Source organism: Silurus aristotelis, assembly GCF_946808225.1.
Source record: "Silurus aristotelis genome assembly, chromosome: 28".
In the NCBI taxonomy this organism is placed as follows: Eukaryota; Metazoa; Chordata; class Actinopteri; order Siluriformes; family Siluridae; genus Silurus; species Silurus aristotelis.
Window position 1 is genome coordinate 16634232 of NC_139601.1, and position 25771 is coordinate 16660002.

A 25771-nucleotide genomic window follows, 5' to 3' on the forward strand; every position below is an offset into this window, starting at 1 on the left:
GTCATCATGTACCAATAGATCTTGACCTAGCTCCAGTCTGCTTATTCTGTCATTTTGCCTGGTGCAGTTCATGTTGTTTGCTGATTGACTGACCCTTGCCTGTTGTTGGACATGGCTTTTGGATCATATATCTGACCTGCTTGCTAAGTTCAATAAAACCCCTGAGCACCTACACTCGCATCTATACCTGACTCCTGACAGCTGGTTGGGCTCGTTAATTCGTCAAAAATGAACTGGAAATAAAACACACTCTTCCATACAAACTTTTCAAACCTGACTAGAGTTCATTTATCATTGTATGCATATTTGTCGCTTTGAAGTCTACACTGTGCACTTTTCTGTCCAATTAATTTTGTTACTTAAACTATAAACTTTTGCGTTAAGATTACTGCACTGAATCTTTCTTTTGTAGGTCACAATATTCTTATTGTAAAACATCAATAAAGTTGGCTGCATCATGCATTTATCAATCACTAATAAGAAGAAGCATGGAGCAGGTGAGATCAGGGTAGGCTGCTAACAACAATGATGTTGCTAGATAATTACTAACAAACCAGCAACAAGGACAATGGGACCTTATGCAAATATGATGATGTCATGCTAAAGCGTTCCTACTGGCTGCAATTTAAATACCAAAATGCATATAACGTTAGCATTGAGAAGGGTCTTGTTTTTATCTTTGTACATACATTTGTGTATGCAAAAAATATCAGCTATACTGAATCTCTGTAAGCAGAAGTAAATTTTAAGTAAATTGTTTCAAGTGTTAATATTGATATCTATAAATATATATACGATTGAGCAGAAATTTTTTGCTAGTAAAGGACACTTTACTTGTTTGAATGGACACACTGTTCATGAACATCACTGATGTGGAGATTTTGTTGCTCTGCTTCCCACACCAGCCTGATTCCTGCCTCCGAACAGCACGTTTATTTTTCATCAGATTGGCCATGTACTTCTTAACTGTAACTGCTATCCTTATGACTGTTTTTGGGAATCTGTTGGTCATCATCACTATTTCCCATTTTAAACAGCTGCATTCACCAACTAACTTTATCATTCTCTCCTTGGCATTTGTGGACTTCATGTTGGGCTCCTTGATCATGCCCTTCAGTATGGTGAGATGGGTGGACGGATGCTGGTTCATGGGAGATCTGTTTTGCCAAATTCATTCCAGTTTAGACATGACGCTAAGTGTTGCCTCCATCCTGCACCTGTGTTTGGTTTCTATTGACAGATACATGGCCATTACTGACCCTCTGGCTTATAGGATGAAGGTGACGAATGGAAATGCAGCAGTGTGTATCGCGGCCGTTTGGATTTTTTCGTGCACGTTCAGTTTTGGAACTGTTTTTTCCCAAATTAACACTGCTGGTCTGGATGAACAAATGCTAAAAACATGTGTTGGAAATTGTGTTTTGATTTTTAACAAGGAATGGGGTGTTATTGCACCACTTCTTAACTTTTATATCCCAGGAGCTGTAATGACTTGTTTGTACCTAAAAATCTTTCATGTTGCAAGAAAACAGGCGAGACTGATTTCCGATCGAACTGCTACACTCACATACGGTGAGACAAAAAAGCAGGTATCGGATCAGAGGGAGAGAAAAGCAGCTAAAACTCTTGGTATTGTTATGGGTGTTTTCATTTTGTGTTGGCTGCCTTTTTTTCTTATCACAGTTATTGATCCATTTCTAAATTATGCAACCCCACTTGATGTTTTTGATGCACTGGTCTGGTTTGGTTACTTTAATTCCATGTTTAACCCTCTGATTTATGGATTTTTCTATCCACGTTTTCAAAAGGCATTCAAGATAATCATTGTAAGACATCTTCTTCATCTGACAGGCTTTAGTAACTTAGTGCTTCACTGATATCTGTTTTGGTGTTTGTCGTATTAAAACACATACTTTATAGATAAGAGTGGGGAAACTGAAGTAAATGTGTATAGTATACCATTTCATCAATCTTTCATAAAATATTTGTTGAATTGAAACTATGTGGGAACTATATAGTGCTCAGCTACATTTCATATACACTTTATATCTAGGGATACATGGCTTTTGGTAAAAATTGAAATCTCAAAAATATATAAATACAGTATTTTAGTGCAATTTATGTTAATTGCTTATCTGAACTTTTTTAGAAAAAAAATTATTTAGCAGGTTCCAACTCAGTACTCCTTCAAATCAGTCAATTAAGTCCTCAACACAAGATAAACTTTAGTGAACAAAATTACATTTTTTTTTACGTACAGTTTGTTTGTGAAAAAAAGAATTACTGAAAAATATATTTGTAGCAGGAATATAATAAAATGTAACTCTGAAAGAGCTGGAAGGTCATGTTACAAATAAAAACATGTACAGTCTAGTGCAAACTCTAAACAGCATTTTTCAGTGTCTCCAGGAACTTTTTACTATATATATATATATATATATATATATATATATATATATATATATATATATATATATATATATATATATGTTCAGGTAATCATTGAAATCCTGTTGATTTAAATGTTATTGAGATTTATTTTTATGTTGATGCAGTTAGTTAGGAGTTGAGAGGTGCTTTAAACTAATTCCCTGCACTTTTATAAATGTTCACCAACATCAGCGGAATGCATGACAGCAGGTTTGGGCTGACTGTACAGCTCGTTAACCTCAAACAATAATTGTTGTAATAAATGGAAATTTTAATAATTTAATTACATTTTTCTAATTGCTCATGTAAGTGTGGTAAATGTAGCTCTATAATGATACATCATCTTCATCCACTTACCTTTATCGTTTTGTCTCCACTTACCTTTATCGTTTTGTCTCCACTTACCTTTATCGTTTTGTCTCCACTTACCTTTATCGTTTTGTCTCCACTTTTCGTTGCTTTTTGTTTCCACTTACCTTTTTGTTTTTCATCTCAACTTACCTGATGTCCTTTTCTCGTGTCCTTCTCCTTGGTAGTCATCTTCAATAACTGCTTTATTCCAGTGAGTGTGATGGTGGATCCAGATGGTGATCCTGGTATGAGGCTAAAAAACATCTGCATGGAAAAGACCAGCTCACAGGGCACCAGGATTTCCTATTAATACATACACAAAATATTTAATGCTAACTCTAGTTAAGCTAACCTGACAAGAATTATGAGTGGATTTTAACTACTTATAAAACGTATTACTATTAAAATAAACTGTAACAGTAGCTAAGCTAACCTGAGAGGATTTATAAGAGGATTTCTTATTCAAAGCTAACTTAGTGCTTCAATGATTACTGACATAACATGAATGTTTTTGTACTGTAAATTTCGAATTACTAAAATTTTATTAAAGGAAGTGAAAGGTAAAAAGCAGAACTGGCAGAATAGATCCTGTAGAGATGATAGTGTAAAAACTGAAGTAAATGTGGGTAGTGTGGCTTTTCTTTGACCTGGGGGGGGGGGGGGGCTTTCTTTTTCTTTCATACATATGAATATCTTAGACAGTTAATTCTAATATTTAATACTTGATGCTATAACACTTGTGAGTTTCATGTTAATATATATACACTGCTAGCCATGCTAACCTGACAGGATTTCTTCTGTTTATCCCGTTAGATAGATATTTTAGATATGTAAGAACACCTTACCTGGTCTGAATCAACGACTCCGAGCAGCAAAGCTCCCAAACTTCATGAATAAGTCAAAAATAAAACAATTAATGGATGAAAAGTAAAAAAAAATCGGGTTTATTGACTGACTGACTGAGACTCACCTCAGCACAGAGAGATACACAGCGCGAGGGAAAATGAGGCGCCGATATTTTTCCCGATAGCGCGCGTTTTTTTTTTTGGTTTTTTTTTGGTTTGTCTTCGGCCGCCATCTTGCGATTTTGTAGGAAATGATGATGACGTCAAATATATTCACTGACTGACACTGTGATCACAGGACGGTCTTTCATTTATCACCAATTAACTCTTATACGTCACCCTATGCCATTTCCATCCTTTTACCAAAATCTACCACCATCTGCTCTTCCACATTCCTCTCCTTAAAGCCATACCTACCCATCACCTCCTCATCACCTCTGTTCCCTTCACCTACATGCATATTAAAGTCTGCACCAATCTTTCATTCCTAGGTTCACCTTCTACCACTTCATCTAACTCACTCCAGAATCTTTCCTTCTCCTCCATCTCACAGCCAACTTGTGGAGCATAAGCACTGATGACATTTATCATCATCCCTTCAACTTCCAGCTTCACGATCATCACCCTATCAGAAACTCTCTTCACCTCCACTACACTCTTACTGTACTCTTCCTTCAGAATCCCCCCTACACCATTTCTCTTTCCATCCACACCATAATAGAACAGTTTAAACACCTCCAATGTTCCTGCTCTTACACCCTTTCCACTTGGTCTCCTGAACACACATATCTACCTTTTTCCTCTCCATCATATCAGCTACCTCTCTCCCTTTACCAGTCAGAGTACCAACATTTAAAGTACCAACCCGAACCTCCACTCTCCTCCACTTCTCCTTTCCCTGCTGTCTCTGTAGACGTCTTCCTCCTCTCCTTCTCCTCCTTCAGCCAACAGCAGCACAATTTACACCAGTACCCTGTTGGTTAATGATACCTGTGGTGGTCGTTGGTAACCCAGGCCTCCACCGATCCGCTATGAAATTCTGATTCGTGATCCGCATATTTGATTTGGCACGTTTTTTTGCACTAGATGTCCTTGATAACAAAACCCTCCACATTAATCCGGGCTTGGGACCGGTACTAAGACTTGTGCAACCCTGTTGACTACTATCCCACTATCCTTCACAAATTCTCTAAATGTTTATATATTTGTTATATATTTGCTTCTAACAGATGCTTGAATGCTTATTTGAGCAAATCTAGGTATCTGAATAATTACAGATCGATGGTTAATAATATACAAAAATCTATTCTTTATTCAGACTTCATGATGATGCAATTCCCTGTATAGAAACCATAACAGTCTCAGATATAAACAGCTAGTGTTGAGAAAATCGGATTACGCTATAAAAGAGCATCACACCGAGGTCAGTGTTTCTGAAACAGAAGATGAAGGCGTAAGCATCTGGACACATGGAAGATTACACCAAGACGGTTTTTGCTCATTTGGATTATCAGTGTGTCACATCGTGGAACACAAGCTGCTCCTCTGACTTCCAATTATTCCATTTAAATCCCAGCATTTTGATTGTATTTTTCTTTTATTCTGTAGTTTCCTTGCTTACAGTTGGTGGAAACATGGTTGTAATATTGTCTATCACTATTTCCAAACACCTGCGCACAGCAACAAACTTTGTTATTCTGTCTTTGGCCATGTCGGATTTCTTAGTGGGAGGATTTATGATGCCTTTACAGTGTGTTATGTTTGTTGATGTTTGTTTATACTACACAAAAAGTCTCTGTCCTGTTTACCACTTTATCAGCACCATTGTTGGCAATGTTTCACTTTACAACGTTGTGCTGATTGCAGTAGATCGATACTTTGCCTTGTGCCACCCTTTTCATTATGTTGCCAAAATGTCCTTAAGAGTGGTGCTGAAGTGTGTGGGTTTCGGATGGATCTTGTCCTTCTTTTATAATCTTTTAATGATGTACATTGGAAATTCAGAACAAGGCCAAACAAAAATAATCTGCATCCAAGCATGTGCCATACCTGTCAACAACACTTGGGGTTTAATTGACTTTATATTTAACTTTATTGTTCCATGTTTATTGATCATGATTCTGTATGTCAGAGTTCTGACAGTTGCCCTGAGACATGCAAAGGTTATTTCTGATTCTGCAAAACTTGGATTAAACCAGAAGAAAAGGAAATCAGAGCTCAAGGCCACAAAAACATTAGGCACTGTTGTGTTTGTGTATTTAGTGTGCTGGATTCCATTATATATATTTTTAGTAAACATTGAGAATGTTCCAGATTATAATGTTATCATTAATTATTTAATGTGCCTGTTTTATAGTAATTCCTTTATAAACCCTATTATCTATGCAATATCATATCCCTGGTTTCGAAAATCATTTTCATTTTGTGCTTTAGTTGGAAAAAAGTCTTAATTAGTTTTTTCTTTTTTTAAAAAAAAAAAAAGCTTTTGGGGCAAAACTGAAAATGTGTTTAATCCCAAAACAGAGTTTAGTTCTTCAATTATGTCTGTTATTGGATTGAACCCCCCCAAACCCCTTTATTTTTGCTTTACTCTTCTCTATAAGTCGAATCTTGAAAGCAAAAATTCATATTCAGATTTGCAAAAAAAAAAAAAAAAAAAAAATTACAGCTACTAATTACACTAATCATGTATAATACACTCACAGTTTCTTCTCCCAGAAATGTCTTTTATTGCTGATGGGAATTCATTAAACTAAATGATAAAATAATTTTTTTGTTGATGCTCCTGAACAAGTTCGTAAAACACAAGCTTTAAACTACAGAGGTTTTTAAAAGTGTGGAAACACTTAAGTCTTTTTTGGTTTTTGAGAGACACATGCATGTACCATTTGTTTATATGCAACAAACTCTGTCATGAAGATTTACTTTGACCAAACAAATATAAATGTACAAATGTTTCCCTTTATTTTGTGAAAATATATGCATGAATTTGCATGACAATCCTGGGATCCAGACATTTTTTTTCTCAGAACGTTCAACTTAAATACTTTGCCATACCTAAGGTGCTCTTCAATAGTTGGAGATTTCTTTCTGGTCTTGTGATCCAGTTCATCCAAAAGCAGTTTAATGGAATATAGGTGCAGTGACTGGGCAGTTCATTTCATGATAGATATCACTCCAGCCTGTTAGCTCTGTAAACAACACTTACAGAACTTAGATTTTTGGTTCAAATCATCGTGTAGTATCGGACGGCAGCTATGGTGGTTCAGGATTTCTTCCAACTGAAATACGTCTCCAACCTCCAAAACAACACCAAACCATTAAGCTTTCACCTCCATGATTGACTGTGAGGCGGTCTGCTAACATCTCTCTTGTTCTTGGTCTTACAGAAGTTCAAGAAAAATGTCCAATTTGGAATAATCTGTCCACAGAACTTTCTTCCACGGTCCAATTCTTGTTTGGTTTTTAGCTTTTCCTGGTTGCATAGCAACAAAGGGAACATGAATAAGTAAATAAAGCATTGCAAAGTACTTGTTATAAATGGACGGCAGGGCGGTGGAGGATTTTGTCCATCCTTAAAAATCATTGTTTTGATTTTTGCTTATTCCTAGCGATATGACTTTAACGTTTAAACGGCAAATTTTAAATTTGATAAAATAGCATGATGGAAACACAGGGCTTCAATACTGCCTGCTGAAACAGCCAGAGATCTTGAATACCTCATAAGTTATATAAATTAAATCGAACAATTTGTCATTTTGTGTTCATTTATTTTTAATTTTTTAAATTCTCAAACTTTTAAGCATTTAAATTTTACACTGGGCAAATGCTAACTGATAAAATGCTAACATTCCTCTGGAACCCTGTAGATATTCTGGTCAGTGTTCCACTTTTTTAACCCAGATGCACAACGAGTGATTGAATCTGGCAACCGCGTTTAAATCTGGCAACCCAAACTACAGCACGCAGGCTGACTCGGTTTACAACCCGGAAGTGGAAAAGGTTTGTCTGGGTTTAAAAAGCTCTCTGTCTGGGAGCAAACCCACCAATCAGCGTGCAGACTGAGAGATCATGTGATGTGAAAGGGCCGCGACTTCAGATGTCAGGAAATCTGTTCGGGAGTGGAGAAAGACAGAAAAATAGAAATCAATAACAACAACAACAAACAATAACAAGGTAAATATACACACCGGGGGGTTGTTTTAATGTTTATTATAATGTGTAAAAAAAAACCGGAAACGAGGAAACCGAAACCGACATTCGGTTTTTATTGAAGACTTCACGCGCCCTTATAATTAATCACCATAATAATCTTAATTATCATGAATATAAATGATACCCGAGCAGGAGGATGAGGATTATACTCCAAAACATCTGCCACTTTTTTTGAATTGTGTGTGTGTGTGTGTGTGTGTGTGTGTGTGTGTGTGTGTGTGTGTGTGTGTGTCGCTTCCGCATTTCATAATGGCGACATTTTAGATTTATTTTAAGTTTTTTTCTTCTTTTCTTCCACTGCTTTAATAATCAGTCTGTACTGAGGAGTGTGTGTGAATAAAACCTCCTATTAAATACACTCAATTATTATAAATACATTAGAATAAGGATTATTTCCTCACTGCTGCTCCACTCTGACCTCTGACTTAGGACATTATGGAAATTCTGTCATAGTGATCATGTGTATATTCAAGATTTATAATAATTATTATTATTATTATTATTATTATCATTATTATTATTATTAATAATAATAATAATAATAAGTCATTTCCAGCCATATGAGGTCAAACTGTTCCCACAAACACTGGATGTTTCGGACGTCTTTGGATTCCGGTGAATTTTCACCTTCGTTTCACTCGAAGAACTGAACCTTTTCCACCATGACCAGCTCCGTGAAGATCTGCTGTAGAGCTCTGAACACTTTCAGGATGAACGTGAACACGTCCTGCACCCCCAGGGCTCCTGACCTCACCCACGTCAGTCCCAGATCCTACCTGCTGAATGAACCCCAAAATGTAGTGGAACATCATGTGGAGCTTGAATGTGTAATGAGATGAACACTGGTGAAACTTGATTGCATGCTAAACTCCATTCTCTTTATTTGATTAGCGTAACTTATTATCTTTTTGCGATTTGAAAACTAACTATGCTACGAAGCGTTTTTATTTTCCTAAAAATGACTCGTATTTGATCAAGGCTGACGTTTCAGACGACTTTGGAGCTCCAGTTTTCTTCAAAACTCTTTCTTCTACGGAGTTCATTGTTGTTCTGCTTTTCGATCGTTGGACCCTGGATGAGACATTTCGGTTTATTCAGGCGAAATATTTTCGGAAATACAAAAGAAAAAATGCACGTTGTTTTGCGCTGTTTATTTATGCAAAATACTCTAAAACTCGACGTTTCTAGTTTCATGAAATTGAGCGTAATCGTGACAAATCATTACGAAGTTCATTACAGCGACCTCGTGATCAGCAAGCGGCTTCGTTGACGCGAGAGAACAAACATGGCGCTAATAAGGATGCTAATATATTGTGCGGTTCAGGTCTGTCTTGTCTGATTTGTATCGTATCTGTTTAAAGACGTAGAAGGTCCTCACAATGTCGGGATCAGGGGACCCAAATTTACTCGTGCAGACGATTGGCTCAAACATCCAGAACATCACACAGCAGAGTAAGTTCATATTTCACAACATTTTCATGGTTTTATGATCGTAACAATGAGCTAGCTTTGCTACATGAAGAATGCTAGCTGGTTTACGGGAACATCTAATGCAAATATGGCTTTTATGCATGTACGAGTAATTAATAAATTATTTTACTTTTCTTTTTAACCAGATTCTGAGATCCAGAGGATCGTGAACCAACTCGGGACAGAGCGAGACACAGCAGATCTCCGACAGAGACTGTGAGTCAATAAAATACACACACGCAAATATATGCTGAGAAGTTATGCATTTTCAGTTTAAAATTCATTCAGGACTTGAAAAATGTGTTAATCTGTATTTATACACACACACACACACACACACACACACACACACACACACACACACACACACACACAGGCAGCAGAAACAACAGTATGCGAATCAGCTGGCTAAAGAAACGGATAAATGCCTGAAGGAATTCAGCTCATTACCCGTCACTCATGATCAGGTAAAGGAATTTTTTTGGGAGGTTTAAAATAAAATTTTTTTTCCATCTCATTTTTGTTGCTCATTTTAATCCATTCTATCGTTGTTGGATATAAATTTTTTTTTTTACTTATTTATTTATTTTTTTTAAAAAACATACATTTAGCAAATCTATAAATTTATTTTTCCTTTTATCGTGTTTATTTTTATTTTAAATACATTGAATTTTGCATTAAAATTTTTACTACATTCTATTTAAAAGAATAAAGCAAAAGCCTTATATAGAATTTCTTTTTTCTCATTTAAATATGTAGTGATTCAATCCAAATTTTGTATTTATTTAATTTTAAATAATAGCTATTGTGTATTTTTTATTTTAATGAGCAAAACAAAAAACTTATTTTTAAATTTAAAGTTTTTTTTGAATATTAATTTGTTCTCTAAGATTGCACACGAGGTCTATTTTCTGATCAAATCAATGGTGTTTATTGTGTTTTAGACTCTGATAAACATCACCCCAGTAACATAATGAGTTGTGTATAATATTTGCATTTTGTTCTGTATTTATTTTTTTCTTCTCTTTTTTAGCGCCAGAGGAAAATTCAGCGAGAACGTCTCGTCAACGATTTCTCCAACGCGCTGTCACTTTTACAGAAAACCCAGAGACAAGCTGCACAGAAAGAGAAAGAGTTTGTGGCCAGAGTTCGGGCGAGTTCAAGAGTTTCGGTAAGACTCCTACGTAGGAACGTTCCAGAATCTGGTCCTGTAGTTCTCCCAGCAGTATCATCACTATTATTCTATTACAATATGTTGCTGGAGATTTTCTTTTTTTTTTTTTTTAATCCATGTATCCATTTTAGTATTAAACTCAAAATTCCTAAAGCGGACATTCTTGCGACGTTTCGGTGGTCATGTGACCATTTCAACCCTGAATATGCGATAATGTGTCAAGTTTCTTTCACGTCCACCAACAACATCCTTCTGCTTAACTGTGATCACGAACAGTTCCACTGAAAAAACTGCAATTAGCACATTAAAGGTTAATTAATGAAATAATTAAATCGTCATTTTCGTTATCTGGCATCAACTACAACATTTTGTTTGCAAAGTGATAATGATCATGTGACCTGCTTTTATTGTCCGTAGACTGGTTTTGCTGATGATTCGTTCGGAGGAAAAGCTTCACCTTTTGAGAGGTCAGAGAATCCTTGTGATTTTCTGATGATCTAGCATTTATTTATTCATTGAAAGTAATAATTATAAAAGACGCAATTTCATAGCTTCCATTATTTGTGTAAAGAGCTCAATTCATACATTTATATATGTTCCCTAATAATAATAATAATAATAATAATAATAATAATTGTGTTATTGTAGCGAGGCCCAGACACAGAGCTACGATGAATCGATCACTGAGGAGGATTTGCATCTCATTCAGGAGCGAGAAACGGCCATCAGACAGCTGGAGGTACAACAAACTACTAATATTCATACTGTATATTATTCAATTATTATATCTACATATATATATTTTACACTACAGCAACCAATAAATTGCACTGAATGGGGAGAGCCCCTGAGCGTGTTAACAGCTCGCAGTTTTCAGTTAAACGCCGTGTTTTTGCGCAATAACCGAATCTCTGTAGTTCCAGAATTGCAGAAAGCTGCATTAGTAGTTCTATTGCAAAGCCAGAGACACAACGTGAACACATGATGTGGTGTTTGCAGTAAATACCACGGTCATACATTTCACTTGTTCTTCTCACCACGTACACGTCAGTGTTTACGTTTGGTCTGAAGAAAGGCCACGCCCACTAGCTACAACATTGTCGATTTCCACTCAAACCCAGAACTGAGCTGAATGCCGTGGCACTTGTTATGACCACGGGAGGTGGTAGCTCAGTGGTTAAGGCATTGGCCTTTGATTCAGAAGATCACAGGTTCAAATCCCACCACCACCAAGCTGCCACTGCTGGGCCCTTGAGCAAAGCCCTAAAAACGCTCCCCTGCTCAGTTGTAAGTCGCTCTGGATAAGGGCGTCTGCCAAATGCCGCGAATGTAAATGTAAAAATGATCGCAGGATTAGAAGACAGTAAGTCGAGCCTCTCCCCTGTTACTGCTCCATAACCATAGCTAGCTATCATCTGCTAGCGATTTTAGCATAGTATACACAGGGGAGCTTGGGAAGAGTGTGTGCATTACAATATAGTAAATAGACTCATTTCCTGAAATCTGGTGCTCTACACTGTTTATAACCAATAGAACTTCTAACTCATTCAACATTGAAACATTTTTTTGCCATGAATTCATTTTCTATTCCATTGATTGTTTTTCAGTCGGACATCACGGACATCAATGAAATCTTTAAAGATCTGGCCGTAATGGTGCACGAACAAGGAGATATGATCGGTAAGCGCTAACGGCATGCACGTGCACCACAAACTCCAACAGGCCAAATGTTTCCTACACACTCTTATGGACAGGATTTAGGAGAACATATGACTTGGATCACGTCAGAGTATTTGACCTCAATCAGTCCCAAGATTCCTGTTGCTGTTTAATGTTCCTACTGCAGCTTGACTACAAAAGTTCACCGTAGCCACCTGAGGGGTGCCAATACTTTATGCTCTTTAACAGGTGGACCACAGTCATTAATTGATCCAAATGTGTAGCAACAATGTGTGTGAGGCCAGAAGGCTCTCTGTCGACTTGTCTTGCATACTTATGGACACACACACACACACACACACACACACACACACACACACACACACACACACACACACACTTTCTGGGTTTTACTGCACAAATATACACACACACATACTCGTGAATATGAGTGTGATTTCAGTGTCAAAGTCCAGTGATAAGCAGGTGTTTATTTTTCATTGTTTCCATCATGCAGTGACCAGGTTGAAGTTTTCCATGAGCTGCACTGATAGTTATAGTCGTTACTTACATACTTCTATTTATTTATGCATCATTTCATAATGCTGTATTTTTCACCCTCATTTTATTAAATTCTGTTTTAAATAGTGCAAAAAATGCTTATGAAAGACTATCGTTTCAACCTCGGGCCTAGTAACGCAAAACTGAAGACCTGAGTATTACATGACACAATGCAGGTGTGTTACAACACACACAACCACAAACACAAAAGTGCCTGTTAACACCCATTGGGTAGAAACTTCACACTTGCAGCACAGAGGGGGGAGAAAACGCTTCATTAACGCAAGGTGAAATCGTGTGTGTGTGTGCGTGAGTGTGCACGCGCTAAAGAACTGACACACAACAATTAAAGGTGTTAAAATATCAAAACCAACTTGAACTTAATTAATGAAGTCCTCTGAGAGAACACCTTAGACAAACCAAACAGAAGCATCCTGTGAGTTTCGTCAAACTTTGACTGGCAAATCAGAGCGTGTGTGTGTGTGTGTGTGTGTGTGTGGGAGGGGGGTGTTTGAGTCTAAACACTGCTAAAGTCACTGTACTGTTTGACCATTATTCAGAATTATATTGCATATTTCGCAATTATAAATAAAAAATGAAAAAACCTCAGAATTTCACAGATATTTCAGCGTGCCACAAGAGAGCACCAAAGTCCCAGGAAATAGCTGTGTTTTAAATGTGCAATCTGGGGACCTGGTGAGAGATGCAGTGTGTTTAAGTTATGCACACACACACACACACACACATATATATATATATCTTGACCTCCATTGTTGCTCTAAAATAAGCTACTCAAATACTCTAATATTCTGAAAATCCTAAATCGGTCACCATAAGAAGATGGCCTGTGTGTCATGTTCTGAACAGAACACCTGCTCCTGTGAGAAACCCAGAATGTTTTGTTAGAACATACCTGGACAAAATGGGTCCAACTTCTAGAAGGGACTCAATCAGTGTTTGGTTATTAATAATAAAATGCCTTAGAGTGACATTTGAAATCATGTATAAAAAGAACACCACATGACTGAGGAGGCCGTACATCAGAAGCTTTCGCCAATAAAACCGGGTGGCCTTCTGGGTAATTGTGTGTAGATTCAAGGCATGTCAAAGGGGTGTCGATACTTACGCCACTGTGTTGTTTTCTCTCAGACAGCATAGAGGCCAATGTAGAAAGTGCCGAGGTGCACGTTCAGTCTGCGACACAGCAGCTCGCCAGCGCCGCCAATTACCAGGTAACTCGCCGCCGCGTTCTTCACCGATATCAATCCCAATTCAGCCGTTTGATGTTCGTTTATCAGGAATCAATAACAATATTAAATCTAGGATTGTGTTTTCTGTAGATGCATCATTCCTACATCACAACGCCAGGGGTGGAAAATACTTATATCTGTACCTGCACTTTATTTCTAAACCTAAACACTATTTAAAATGCTCATTTTACATTGTTAAAAATGGAATGTTTGTCAAATTGGACCCTCTCATGCTGCATAATGTTGTTAATGCTATCGCTGTCTGTGTGACGTGCTAGTTAAAGCGTATTGCTAATATTAACTGCTACATTTGACTAAGTTTTTTTTCTTAATGCTAGGCTAACCTAGCATTTGTTCCACCAGCGAACATAAATTGATGCAAACTTAGAAAGATTGAATGTTTTCAGGCAAAGAAGAAAAAAATAACATTTCTGCCTAAAATCTTCTGACTGGTTTAGGTAAGTAATGAAGTCTGCTTTTATCATGAAAACACAACATATTTTGGTTCTCGAGATCTTTAGCAGGCGTAAATCACTCAACAAAAACTTTTCTCCAGTCTTTTGTGGACTTTTTTGCTGTTTTCTTTTGCAATACAAACACATTCCCAGCTTTCTGGTTCAAAGCTCTGGGCCACTGATCGGAAGTTCGAGAATTCAAGCCCCGGTATCACCAAGCCGCCACTCTTGAAGGGGCCCTTGAGCAAGGCCCTTTACCCTCTGTCCTTCAGAGGTGCTGTAACAAGGCTGACCCTCTGCTCTGACCCAAGCTTCCTAACATCGTTGGGATGTGACCAAGGAGTTCTCACCACTTCCCAGTCACACTAATCTCCTACATGGCCACACAGAGACCATCCACCCAGCGGTAGTGGTATGCAGCCGCCCAGATCAATTTCCCGAGCATGAGAAATGCTGTCTTTTCTCTGTGTTCTGCTTGAAGAAGGCCTGATGGGTTGAGTCTTCTGGATGCTGGTGAGTAACCTGACCAGCCCTCCTAGTGGTGAGGATTCCATTACAGAAGTTTCTCCTCAGTCCAGGGTTCCAAACCTGTTGGATTTGTTTGTTCTTGAGTTGGGAGGGGTGAGGAGGAAGATGGCAGAATTGGATAACTCAAGAAAAAAACCCTTTATTTTCAAGAGTTTTTTTGTGCTGCAAAAGGAAACACTAAAAATGTATTCAAACTTTCAGGGTGAGAGAGACTCTCACTCTCTATACTCTCTATACTCTCTATACTCTCTATACTCTATCCACTTTTATTTATCCCTGCTCTTCAAAACCATTGATCCCAATTTCACTCAGGTAAAGGATCCGTAACATTTACCTTCCCTGTTCCCCACACTCCATTCACAAACCGGCGCTCGACTGCACCCCCGCAATGATGTCAACTTAAATTCTTTACACTTAAAAGTTACTTTCTGACTTCTTTATTGTACATTTTATTTAAGTATAATTCTTCAGGTCTTTTTTTTTTTCTTTTTCCATCCCTGCGCAATGCTAACATTTTACTAAATAAAACGTAGGTTTAAGGTGGGATCTAATTGAAACTATACGGTTGTTTTAAATATTTAAATTGCAGTGCATTAATTTTGATTATTAATGTTTTTTCACAGCAAAAGTCCCGTAAGAAGATGTGCATCCTGATTTCGATCCTGGTCGTGTCCATTGTGGTCATTTCCCTCATCATCTGGGGTTCGGTTAAATCATCATAAAACCTCAAAACGCCAAACGGAAATCTTTTTTTTTTTCTTTCTTCAAGGTTATACCTTTACAAGCATGACACAACTACACACACACGGGTAAATTTTCTAAGCAATGATTAGTCATTTGATGTTTGATTTCCCAGATCTTAAGTCATTCGGCATGAATATAATCTGAAATAAATGTACTTCCTGTCTTCTCAAATGCCAAGTGTTTTAAAAAAATAACTCATTCCATGTGATGTAGTAACATGCAGTGAAAGCTAGCTGGCAGCACTAGTCATGCGAGTTCACGCTATTTGGTGGATATTAACACATTTTACATAAATAAATAGAAACTTGTTTAACTGAATAACTAGCATTTTTCTACGTTCAACCAAGCTAGCTCTCCTGCTTTATTTTTCAATTCATGCATTTATTCTTATATCATGAAAGATTATTTACAATCAACACTATCCCTTTTTTTTATTTTTATTTTATTAAACAGAACTTCTAATGACGTACCAAAAGAATCAGGCCGGGATATTAAACTGAAAACTAGATATTGCTTACTGCTAGTTGCTGAATGTTGGAATTGATTCTACTGCTTTTTTTGTAATCAACCTCGAGCATCATGCAACGTCACCAACAAGTAATAAAAACTAGTTTAAACCGGAATTCCCACTTGAAGTTAACGCATTGAGAACTTTTATATAATTTCTATAAAATCGCAGTTACAAGCGTTATGTACCTGGAACTTTGTTTTGATGAAACGTCTATATTCATTATTTCTGAATGCTCTTTGTTGAAATTAAAGCAGTTTTAGTCTCTGACAGGAAAATTTAGAATATTCAACAATTTAATCAGTTCATGTGTATCGAGTCACGTCTTTGCAACACTACGAATAATGTTGGTTACAATTATTATTAATAAATACATGAATACATAACTACAATTATTTACTAATTTGCTTTTCTCTGCATTGCCTTTTAAAACATTTGGATTAAATGGATGTGAGTATAAATATATGTATAAACACATATATAATACCATGAAGTACAAACCTTGTCTATTGACAGGAATTTTAAAGGAAGTTTTTACTCATGCATTCCATTCAGGAAAGTGTTAATAAGTAGGTTTATAGGAAGCATTCATCATGTGCCAATTTATTTCATGCAATATCCATTTTTTTTTATTCAATTGAGATATTACACATTTGCCAAACATTGAATAAATATAGATTTAGCTGAGAAAAAAAAACTGCTTATTAAGGTTTATGTTCTTTTGCCAAAAAAAAAATAGATTGTTTGGTTGAAGAATGATTTATCGATGCTTACTTTAACAAATAATCGCGTTTATTTAAGAAAACGATGGATTTCTTGTGAAAAAGAATTTCCGCAACTAAATCTTTCGCACATGTTGCACATCAAACCGTATGGCTTTTCTAACCAGACCTTTCATCCGTGTTTGTTTTTGTACATTACATTTCAAACACAGCCTTAAACCTATTGTTTTACTTACTTTAACATACACGTAGTGCTAAACGTCGCAGTTTTTCCTGATAATCATGCTTTCGTAAATAATCGTTCTTGCGTATTTGCAATTTTACTAATTGTACTTCATTGCTTTTTATGATTTGTACAATAAAATGGTTTAAATCAAAGGTGTTGTTCAATCGATTTGTGAGTCATACAGATTTATTTAGATGGATATGGATGGATTGTGTGTAACTGTACATGGTAGAAGGCTGAATAATGTACTATAAACCAATGGTCCCCAACCCCCGGGCCGCGGACCGGCATCAGTCCATGGGTCAATTATTACCGGGCCGCACAGAAAGAACACACAACTTCCATTATTTCCGTTTTATTTATTATTTTGGAAAATGACCGGATTCTCTCCGCCACATCTGTCTATGACTCACTCTTGACGCATGTTATGATGCCTCGTGGAGCTCCGGCCACTAACACATAATACATTACCACTAAATTCAAACCCCCAAGCGAGCGAAATGAACAAACACCACGTTTCACGTTTATTATTATATTTAGAGAATATATTGGTCGTATAATTTGATTTTGTTTTTTATTTTTGTATTTATCCACCACACCTTAAAGGCCGGTCCGTGAAAATATTGTCTGACTCTAAACCTGTCCGTGGTGCTAAAAAGGTTGGGGACCACTGCTGTAGAGTCCAAACATCAAACCACACTGTAGATGTCAAGGATGCACTTTGAAGGCGTTTCGACATCAGGAGCAATCTGACAAAAATCTGCCTTGCAGGAACTTATGTAAATCTGATAAATCCCTGGCTGAAGCATGGAATAGAACATAAAATATATAAATTGTGTCCTGTTTAGAACTCCATTGGTATCATTCTTCTTCTTGAGTTTTTTTTCTTACACTGATCATGACGTTTATCTTCTCACACCGCTAGTTGTATTCCCAGGAAATGGAAACACAATGATGTCAGTACGAGTATAATAGAGTATAAATATAAGACAGAGTGTGTAGAAATGCTAATGAAGATGCCACACTGTTTGATTAGGAGACTTGCGTGTTTATACCTGGGATTTACTTCAATGAATCTGACGGAATTGAATCGATCCTGTGAGCATTTCTCCTGTCCAGAGAGATCTGTATCTCCTGCAGTTTATATCTTACTGTATGTGTGTTCAGCTGCTGTGGTTCTTCTAACAGTGTGTGGAAATCTGCTCGTCATCATCTCTGTGTGTTACTTCAAACAGCTTCACACTCCGACTAACATGCTCGTGCTCTCACTGGCTGTGTCGGATCTCCTGGTCGGACTTTTCGTGATGCCGTTCCACTTCACGTGGCTAATCGAGTCCTGTTGGATGTTCGGACACGTTTTTTGCATCCTGTATAATTTCATGAGTTTTCAGCTCACGAGCGTGTCTGTAGGAAATGTGGTTCTGATCGCTCTGGATCGTTACATCGCTTTAAGCAATCCATTTCTGTACTTGATGGACGTCACGTCCATGATCGTTCGCACTCTGATCTGTTTGGCCTGGGTGTTTTCGTTTATTTACAACTTTGTGTTTTTTTACATAAACGGAAACTTCACGGGTTTCTCACCATGTCCTGGTGAATGTCTAGTCAAAGCTTTCGATGACGTTGGCTCGTTAATCGACCTAATGTTCATCATCGTCATTCCCACTGGTTTAATGGTCATTTTATACTTTCAGGTCTTTGTGATTGCCAGGAGGCATGCAAACGCCATACGAGAACTCAACCGGAACGTCAAAAACGTCTCGGACGAAATGAAATCTGAGAGAAAAGCTGCTAAAGTGCTAGGCATTGTGGTTTTTGTGTTTCTGGCATGTTTGGTGCCATATTACATCTGCACATTAATGGGCAAAGCGACGTCATCATACATCGTCAATAACATTTTAATCCTTTTTTTTCTGAATTCGTCCATCAATCCCGTCATCTACGCCCTGTTTTACACCTGGTTCCAGAAGTGCACCAAAATGATTTTAACTTGCAAAATACTGCACACAGATTGTTCTTTTGTAAATGTGCTGTGAAAGAAGCAGCTGAGCGAAGTGCAAAACCCATCGTTCCACAAATATAAGTGGAAAAAGAAGTCATTTTTGCAATATACAATAACATGATGTACATATGGTAATAAGTATTAATAAATACAAGGATAATTACCATAATAACATCCAGATGTAGACTTAGTTTCAAATGAGAACTTCCTCAGACATCATAAGGAGGACACATTTGGAGGAAACTGAAAATCTTTGTGATTGTATGCTAAATCACCCTACTCCCATTTGTACTTAACAGCTGCTTGTACATACCGTCTTTATTCTGTACAACAATAAATGTTATAAATCTCACTATATCAAATAATCATTGACCTTTAGCCCAATGTGATGCCATACAAAGTACACATATGAGCAACCTTGTGATTGAACAGTCACAGAATTATAATATATGGAGGATACGGTTATTTATTTTTTTTTTGGAGAAACATCTGGAATAGCCTAGTCATAGTGGTCGACCTCAAAGCACTCACTTGAGTTTGCCATAACATTTCATGCTCATTGCTCAAACTAATGTTCATGGGTTATATCTTTTGGGTTAAAGTGTTTCATCTATTCTAACAACTTCATCGGGTTACTGCAGTTTTTTTTGTCTTGGACATCATTTTGGTAGCACCATTTGGTAGCATAGTTTAACTAGTTAACCTTGTTTGCTCTTTCTGTTGGACCTCTATGGTCCCAATCATACCACTCCAAATAATTTTGTAAATCGTCAATCAACAAAACAATAAAAATAAAAAAAGAGTCCTTTTGTAGCAATGTGGTGTTTAGTTGGATGTACCTTCTTGAGCTCTTGCTCCAGCTTCTATTTGAAGACCGAACTGATATATAGTGTTTACAAAGCTTAAATATGAAACTTAAAATCAACAGCTATGCACTTGAGACAAGTGAGAATCCTTCAGCTGTGGAATCTGTGAAAGCTTATTGGCGGAATAAGACACTACTGTATATTGTACTTGCCTTTTACCAAACATCTCAAACACAAACTTGGGCTCTTCTCCTGCTAGTAAACTTATTCCATGCTCACAAATCAAGTTTATTTTGGAAAGAATTATTCCAGGTGCCACCAATGGGTGACCTGCAGAGTGAGTGTGTACTTAAGAAAGTGTTCAGCAGGCCAGCACTTGGAGAAAATACCAACGCAGACCTGATCGATATATACGGAAACATGACTGGCTGTAAACCAGACCAGAGAGTAGATACAAAGCTAGAGACAGCAGGTCAGAACATGATTGGTTTTCCATCTTGTTCATCCTCTCTGGTATGATCAAGATTCGACGAGAAACAGACAAATGTTGAGAAAAGTACACATTTCTCCGAGCGTTTAAACGTCTAAACGCCTAAAACCCTGAAAGGCAACTTTTTGACATTCACTCGTGATAATCCAGACAAGGAATGTGATATCATTGGCCATCTACAGTTTTTAACTACAATACTTTTAAAGGGACCGTTTGTATGTAGATTTCATTGTTGAATTCTCTCTTTTAGATATAAACAAAGTGCTTCATGCATTCATGAACAAATGATGACAAAAACAGGCACAGTTCAGGAGCATGACATCATCTTTCCAAAGCTGTCAGTCAACCCTGGAGGCAGGATCATTTTCTAAACTATAAAAGTACCAGAGCTGCTTAAGCCGTAATTCATTTAACAGTAACATCAAACTTAATTTGTTCTTTTAAATACTGTATTCATGAACCAGTCTGATCGCTGTGAGCATTTCTCCTGTCCAGAGAGATCTGTATCTCCTGCAGTTTATATCTTACTGTACGTGTGTTCAGCTGCTGTGGTTCTTCTAACAGTGTGTGGAAATCTGCTCGTCATCATCTCTGTTCTTCACTTCAAGCAGCTTCACACGCCGACCAACATGCTCGTGCTCTCACTGGCCGTGTCGGATTTCCTCGTCGGTGCTTTAGTGATGCCTCCAATGTTCAACTGGACAATTGAGTCATGCTGGATTTTGGGTTCAAGTTCTTGTATGTTTGTTTGGTCGGCTTCCGGTTTTCTCATGGCTTTGTCCATATATAATGTTGTTCTGATCTCTGTTGATCGGTGTTTAGCTCTTTGCAACCCATTCTATTACTTGAACAAAGTCTCAGTGAGAAAAACGTGTGTCGTCATATTTTGTAATTGGTGCATGTTGCTGGGATACGACTTTGCACTCATATATTTCAATGGAAATTTGATGAGACCTGAAATGTGTTCTGGACAGTGTTTTCTCATTCTGGGTGAAGTTTTATCCACAGTTGATCTCGTAGTGTCATTTCTATTTCCACTTTCTGTCATCATCATATTGTACAGTCGGGTTTTTCTGATCGCTAAGAAACACGCCACTGCTATCAGAGAGCTTAATAATCACACACGACCTCAAACACAGAAAATCACCTCCCACTCCATGAAATCTGAGAGAAAAGCAGCAAAAGTCCTCGGCATTTTAGTGTCTGTGTTTCTGGCGTGTTTACTTCCGTATTTTATTTACAGTTTGTTAGGCGACGTTATTGAACTACAGTTAGAATCATTTCAGAAAGTCTCTGTCTTTTTTTGTCTCAATTCCACCATTAATCCTGTTATTTACGCTCTGTTTTACCCGTGGTTTAGGAGGTGCACCAAACTAATCATAACTCTGCAAATATTCCAGACAGATTCGGCATTAATAAATGTTCTCTCATGAGATGATTCTGTTGTAAACTCTGGTCTTTTTTTTGCATGTTGCTGCAAAAACTGTCAGAAGCATTGGTATGACTGGAATCAATAGTATTATCACTTTTATATATTATATTATTGTGGTTTACAGTATTATACTGAAGTATACAGTGTAATAGAGCAACATGTTTTATGCAAACACTCTTATCTAATTTATCAAGGTTCCACAGCTAGTAATATTTGTCATTAAATTGTTGGCTGATACAGTAAAGTTTTTTTTTTCTTTGATTTATTTATTTATTTTGTGAGACAACATTTGAAAACATTAGGCCAAAAGGTCACCACCAAAAAATGGGCATACGTCAGTGAATCAGCAAACAGGACAAACTGGGCAAAGGACAGAACTCAAAACCAGTAAACTATAAATAAAAAAAAAAAAACAGGTAACTAAAAAAAAAAAAAAAGTTTTTTGAAAAAAAAGTAATTTGTCAGGATAATGGCTGTGGGTTCTAGGGTAGGTAGACTGAGGCAACCATGTCCACAGCACTCCTCCCTTTCATGGCCTGCCAGTGTTCCTGCAGGAAAATGCACTGGGGTTTATGAGTTTCAGAGGCTGGGGTACTTGTGCTTCACAGTCAGTTTGATCAGACCCTGATAGTCATTGCAAGTTCTGAAGAAGCTGATTAAGGTGAGTGCAGTCAAAGTGAGGATGTACCCTTTTTGGAGTGCTTGTTGGATGTATTCTAATTTGTTTTTCTGCTACAAAAAATTGAATAAAAACAGTGAAAAGGAGGAGTGGCCCCTGGTAGTACTGCAGGATATCGGAGTAACCATGGGCCTTAGTTTTGCTGATATGTTTCATGGAACTTACCATAGTAGTCTAGGCCACAAGGAGCTAGAGGGGGACTGGAGGCACTAAAAGTATTTAAATGAGCAGATCAGTGGGTGATCTCCTTGTCCTTCCATGGAACTTAGGGGTTGAGAAGCTGCATCCATGGCTTATGAACCATGATTATGGGTTTTCCTCCTAGTAGATCCAAATATTGCAGACATGTAGGTAATGTTGTGGGAATTGAGTCTGAACTTTAAGGTAGTTAATAATCTTTTGGTTGATGAAGTCATTGGCTGATATTAAATTGAGCATCTCTGCCAAAAAAGAAATCACTTCTGACAGTTGTATTAACACAGGGTTGGTGATTGGTGAGATGTGCAGGTATAGAACTTAGTAGAAGACAAATGCACAAAAAAAAGAGTGTTTGCGTTGCAAAGTCATCTAAGTGAAGATTTAAAGTGCATGCATGTGAAATTTGAAACGGGAATAATCAAAAGTTTGGTCATTGGGAACGGCTTATACCTGGACAGCCATGTTGTAATAGTATTTACAATCACATAGAAGACCCTTCTAAGAAATGAAAAGGCTTAGCTCAATCGTCATGTCTCTCCACCTGAACAAATATAACAAAAAATCCCAACATATGGAAGCAGGCAAATGCAGTCAATTGGTTTGTTGTGAAGTGAAGAAAAAAAAAAGCATTTCATCGTATGCCTCAACATCTGCACAGTAGAGTAGTATCAATAAATAATAGTTCAGTTTAACAGGAAATAAAAGAAAATCGCAAATTGTTGTGAAGCAGTGCAGTGGCAGGCAAAATCAACATACAATCAGGTAAAACCGATTGACGGTCCATCAATGTTCCAATCCACACAAATCTTAGACTGGGTCAAATCATGATTAACCTATGGCTTGAGCATTTTTTTTTTTATTCAATGCATCCAGAATATCACATGTTTTGTCCATGTATGAATATATGCAAATAGGAATAGCCATTTGTTCCAAACATGCATGACATCATACTTTAATTTAAATGTTTGTCAAATTTGGGGCGTGATCGGTTTCTAAAATATAAAAACTGTAAGTTGCTGCTTCAGACCAGCTGTTTTTATTAGATTCAGTAGACACTGTATTCATGAACGTGACGGAGTTGAATCTCTCTGATCCCTGTGCGTATTTCTCCTGTCCAGGGAGATCTGTGTCTCTTGCAGTTTATATCTTACTGTACGTGTGTGGAGCTGCTGTGGTTCTTCTAACAGTGTGTGGAAATCTGCTCGTCATCATCTCTGTTCTTCACTTCAAGCAGCTTCACACTCCGACTAACACACTGGTTCTCTCTCTGGCCGTGTCGGATTTTTTTATTGGCGCATTAATGCTACCTGCATTGTTGATGTGGACGATCGAGTCATGTTGGATATTAGGGAGAGTTCTGTGCACCTGTGTGTGGTTAATTGCTGGAGTTCTCATGAGCCTGTCCATCTACACTGTTGCTCTGATCGCAGTGGATCGTTATTTGGCTCTCTCAAACCCATTTGTCTACACGGACAAAATCTCTTGGAGGACCATGTGTGCTGTGGTTTATGCAAACTGGTGTTTGTGTGTGGCATGTAATGTAACATTTTATTATTTTAACGGAAACTTCACAGATTTTTTTATTTGTCCTGGACAGTGCTATTACTTTGTGAAAGATTTTTGGTCTGCACTAGATCTTGCATACTCATTTATATTTCCACTTTCTGTCATAATCATATTGTACAGTCGTGTTTTTCTGATCGCTAAGAAACACGCCACTGCTATCAGAGAGCTTAATAATCACACACGACCTCAAACACAGAAAATCACCTCCCACTCCATGAAATCTGAGAGAAAAGCAGCCAAAGTCCTCGGGATTTTAGTGTCTGTGTTTCTGGCGTGTTTACTTCCGTATTTCCTTTGCAGTATATTAGGATATCTTATTACGCTACCAGTAGGAACATTTCGTAGGGTCATGATCTTGGTTTTTCTTAATTCCACTCTTAATCCATTTATTTACGCTCTGTTTTACCCATGGTTTAGGAAGTGCAGTAAATTAATTGTAACTCTGCAAATACTCCAGCCGGACTCTGCATTGATAAATATTCTTTCATAAATATCAGTTTGGTTTACTCCTGATGAATATTGCATCTCATATTACATATTATTTAAACTTATTTAAGTAATTTAACCAGCAGTGTAACTTATTGCATTACACCGTATCTAAGTTGCTCTTATGTATTATGCAGCATAATATCACAAATAAACATGTAAGTGCCAAACTTAAACTAATGATAATTTCATTATACAGTAAATTAGATTGATTATTATATGTATTTAATCATTTTAACTGTTATGTTGATGCTAATTGAGTTTATATTAATGAACCACTATTTTCATTTTAAGGCTTGCAGTTTATTTCTCTCGGAATATTTCATGTCTGTTGGAGACATTTTAGAAGATAATAACAAAGCAATAGCAGAACGATATTTATTTTTCAATGCAAATTAACCTTTTTCTTTTAAATGAGCGTTTAGGTGCAAAGACACACTTTAGGTGTGCAAATGAAGAACTCCAAAGACTTGTACGTATTCAGTTGTATCTTAAAGAGATTTAAAGAGCAGATAAAGACACTGAGCGTTTCACCAGTTAAAGGGTCGGACACTACATTAATAATACACTTTGCATGTTTTTAGGTCTTTTTTATTATTTCCTAGTTTTACTGCTATCACTTTTAATCATAGTTCACAGGAATCATGCTTGAAATCAGAATACTTCAGATGCTTTACATATTAGTCACAGAGTAAAATATAATTTAGGGTCCCAGTCTAACTTAAGATAAACAGTTATTTAATTAAAGATTCCTGGATAAATTGTTGCTTGGATTTTATAATGACTATTTGCTTTTAGTCGGGAGTGTCCAAAGTCTGGCCTAATGTGCCCTGTTTTGTATATTTTAATGTATGACATGTGGCTCATTGGCAGACTGTGTTGACACAATTAACTAAAACACAAAAAACACAAACCTAACAGTGAGAAGTTCTAGTAAATCCATTGTGGTGCTTTACAGAGGCTAAATGACAAAC

At 37.2% G+C, this 25771-nt stretch overlaps 2 protein-coding genes and 3 pseudogenes across 7 annotated transcripts; all 5 read left to right on the plus strand.

Moving 5' to 3' along the window:
- Window positions 1-36: 36 nt before the first annotated feature.
- LOC310722148 (trace amine-associated receptor 4 pseudogene) lies at window positions 37-2055 on the plus strand (annotated as a pseudogene). Its single transcript has one exon. The product of its transcript is annotated as a trace amine-associated receptor 4 pseudogene (transcript).
- Window positions 2056-7638: 5583 nt separating this feature from the next.
- Window positions 7639-17290, plus strand: stx7l (syntaxin 7-like). Of its 3 annotated transcripts, XR_014532306.1 has the most exons (11): window positions 7639-7802; window positions 9203-9293; window positions 9458-9527; window positions 9688-9778; window positions 10345-10482; window positions 10903-10952; window positions 11134-11224; window positions 12093-12165; window positions 13855-13937; window positions 15562-16323; window positions 16369-17290. XR_014532306.1 is itself a non-coding variant. In XM_083534574.1 (10 exons), the coding sequence occupies exons 2-10, from the start codon at window positions 9221-9223 to the stop codon at window positions 15658-15660; spliced, it is 768 nt and encodes a 255-aa protein (XP_083390700.1). In that variant the 5' UTR covers window positions 7642-7802; window positions 9203-9220; the 3' UTR covers window positions 15661-17290. The 3 variants fall into 3 exon arrangements, 2 of the variants coding, with proteins under 2 accessions (XP_083390700.1, XP_083390701.1); XM_083534574.1 differs by having other exon boundaries at window positions 7642-7802; window positions 15562-17290; XM_083534575.1 differs by lacking the exons at window positions 15562-16323; window positions 16369-17290 and adding an exon at window positions 14363-14838 and having other exon boundaries at window positions 7645-7802.
- Window positions 17291-17943: 653 nt separating this feature from the next.
- LOC310722149 (trace amine-associated receptor 1-like) lies at window positions 17944-19174 on the plus strand (the record flags this gene model as incomplete). Its single annotated transcript, XM_083534555.1, has 1 exon — window positions 17944-19174. Exon 1 carries the CDS (start codon window positions 18143-18145, stop codon window positions 19172-19174), a length of 1032 nt encoding a protein of 343 aa, XP_083390681.1. The 5' UTR covers window positions 17944-18142.
- Window positions 19175-20891: 1717 nt separating this feature from the next.
- Window positions 20892-21869, plus strand: LOC310722302 (trace amine-associated receptor 13c pseudogene; annotated as a pseudogene). The gene has a single exon. The product of its transcript is annotated as a trace amine-associated receptor 13c pseudogene (transcript).
- A 1939-nt stretch (window positions 21870-23808) lies between these two features.
- LOC310722303 (trace amine-associated receptor 13c pseudogene) lies at window positions 23809-24801 on the plus strand (annotated as a pseudogene). Its single transcript has one exon. The product of its transcript is annotated as a trace amine-associated receptor 13c pseudogene (transcript).
- The last annotated feature ends 970 nt before the right edge of the window (window positions 24802-25771 follow it).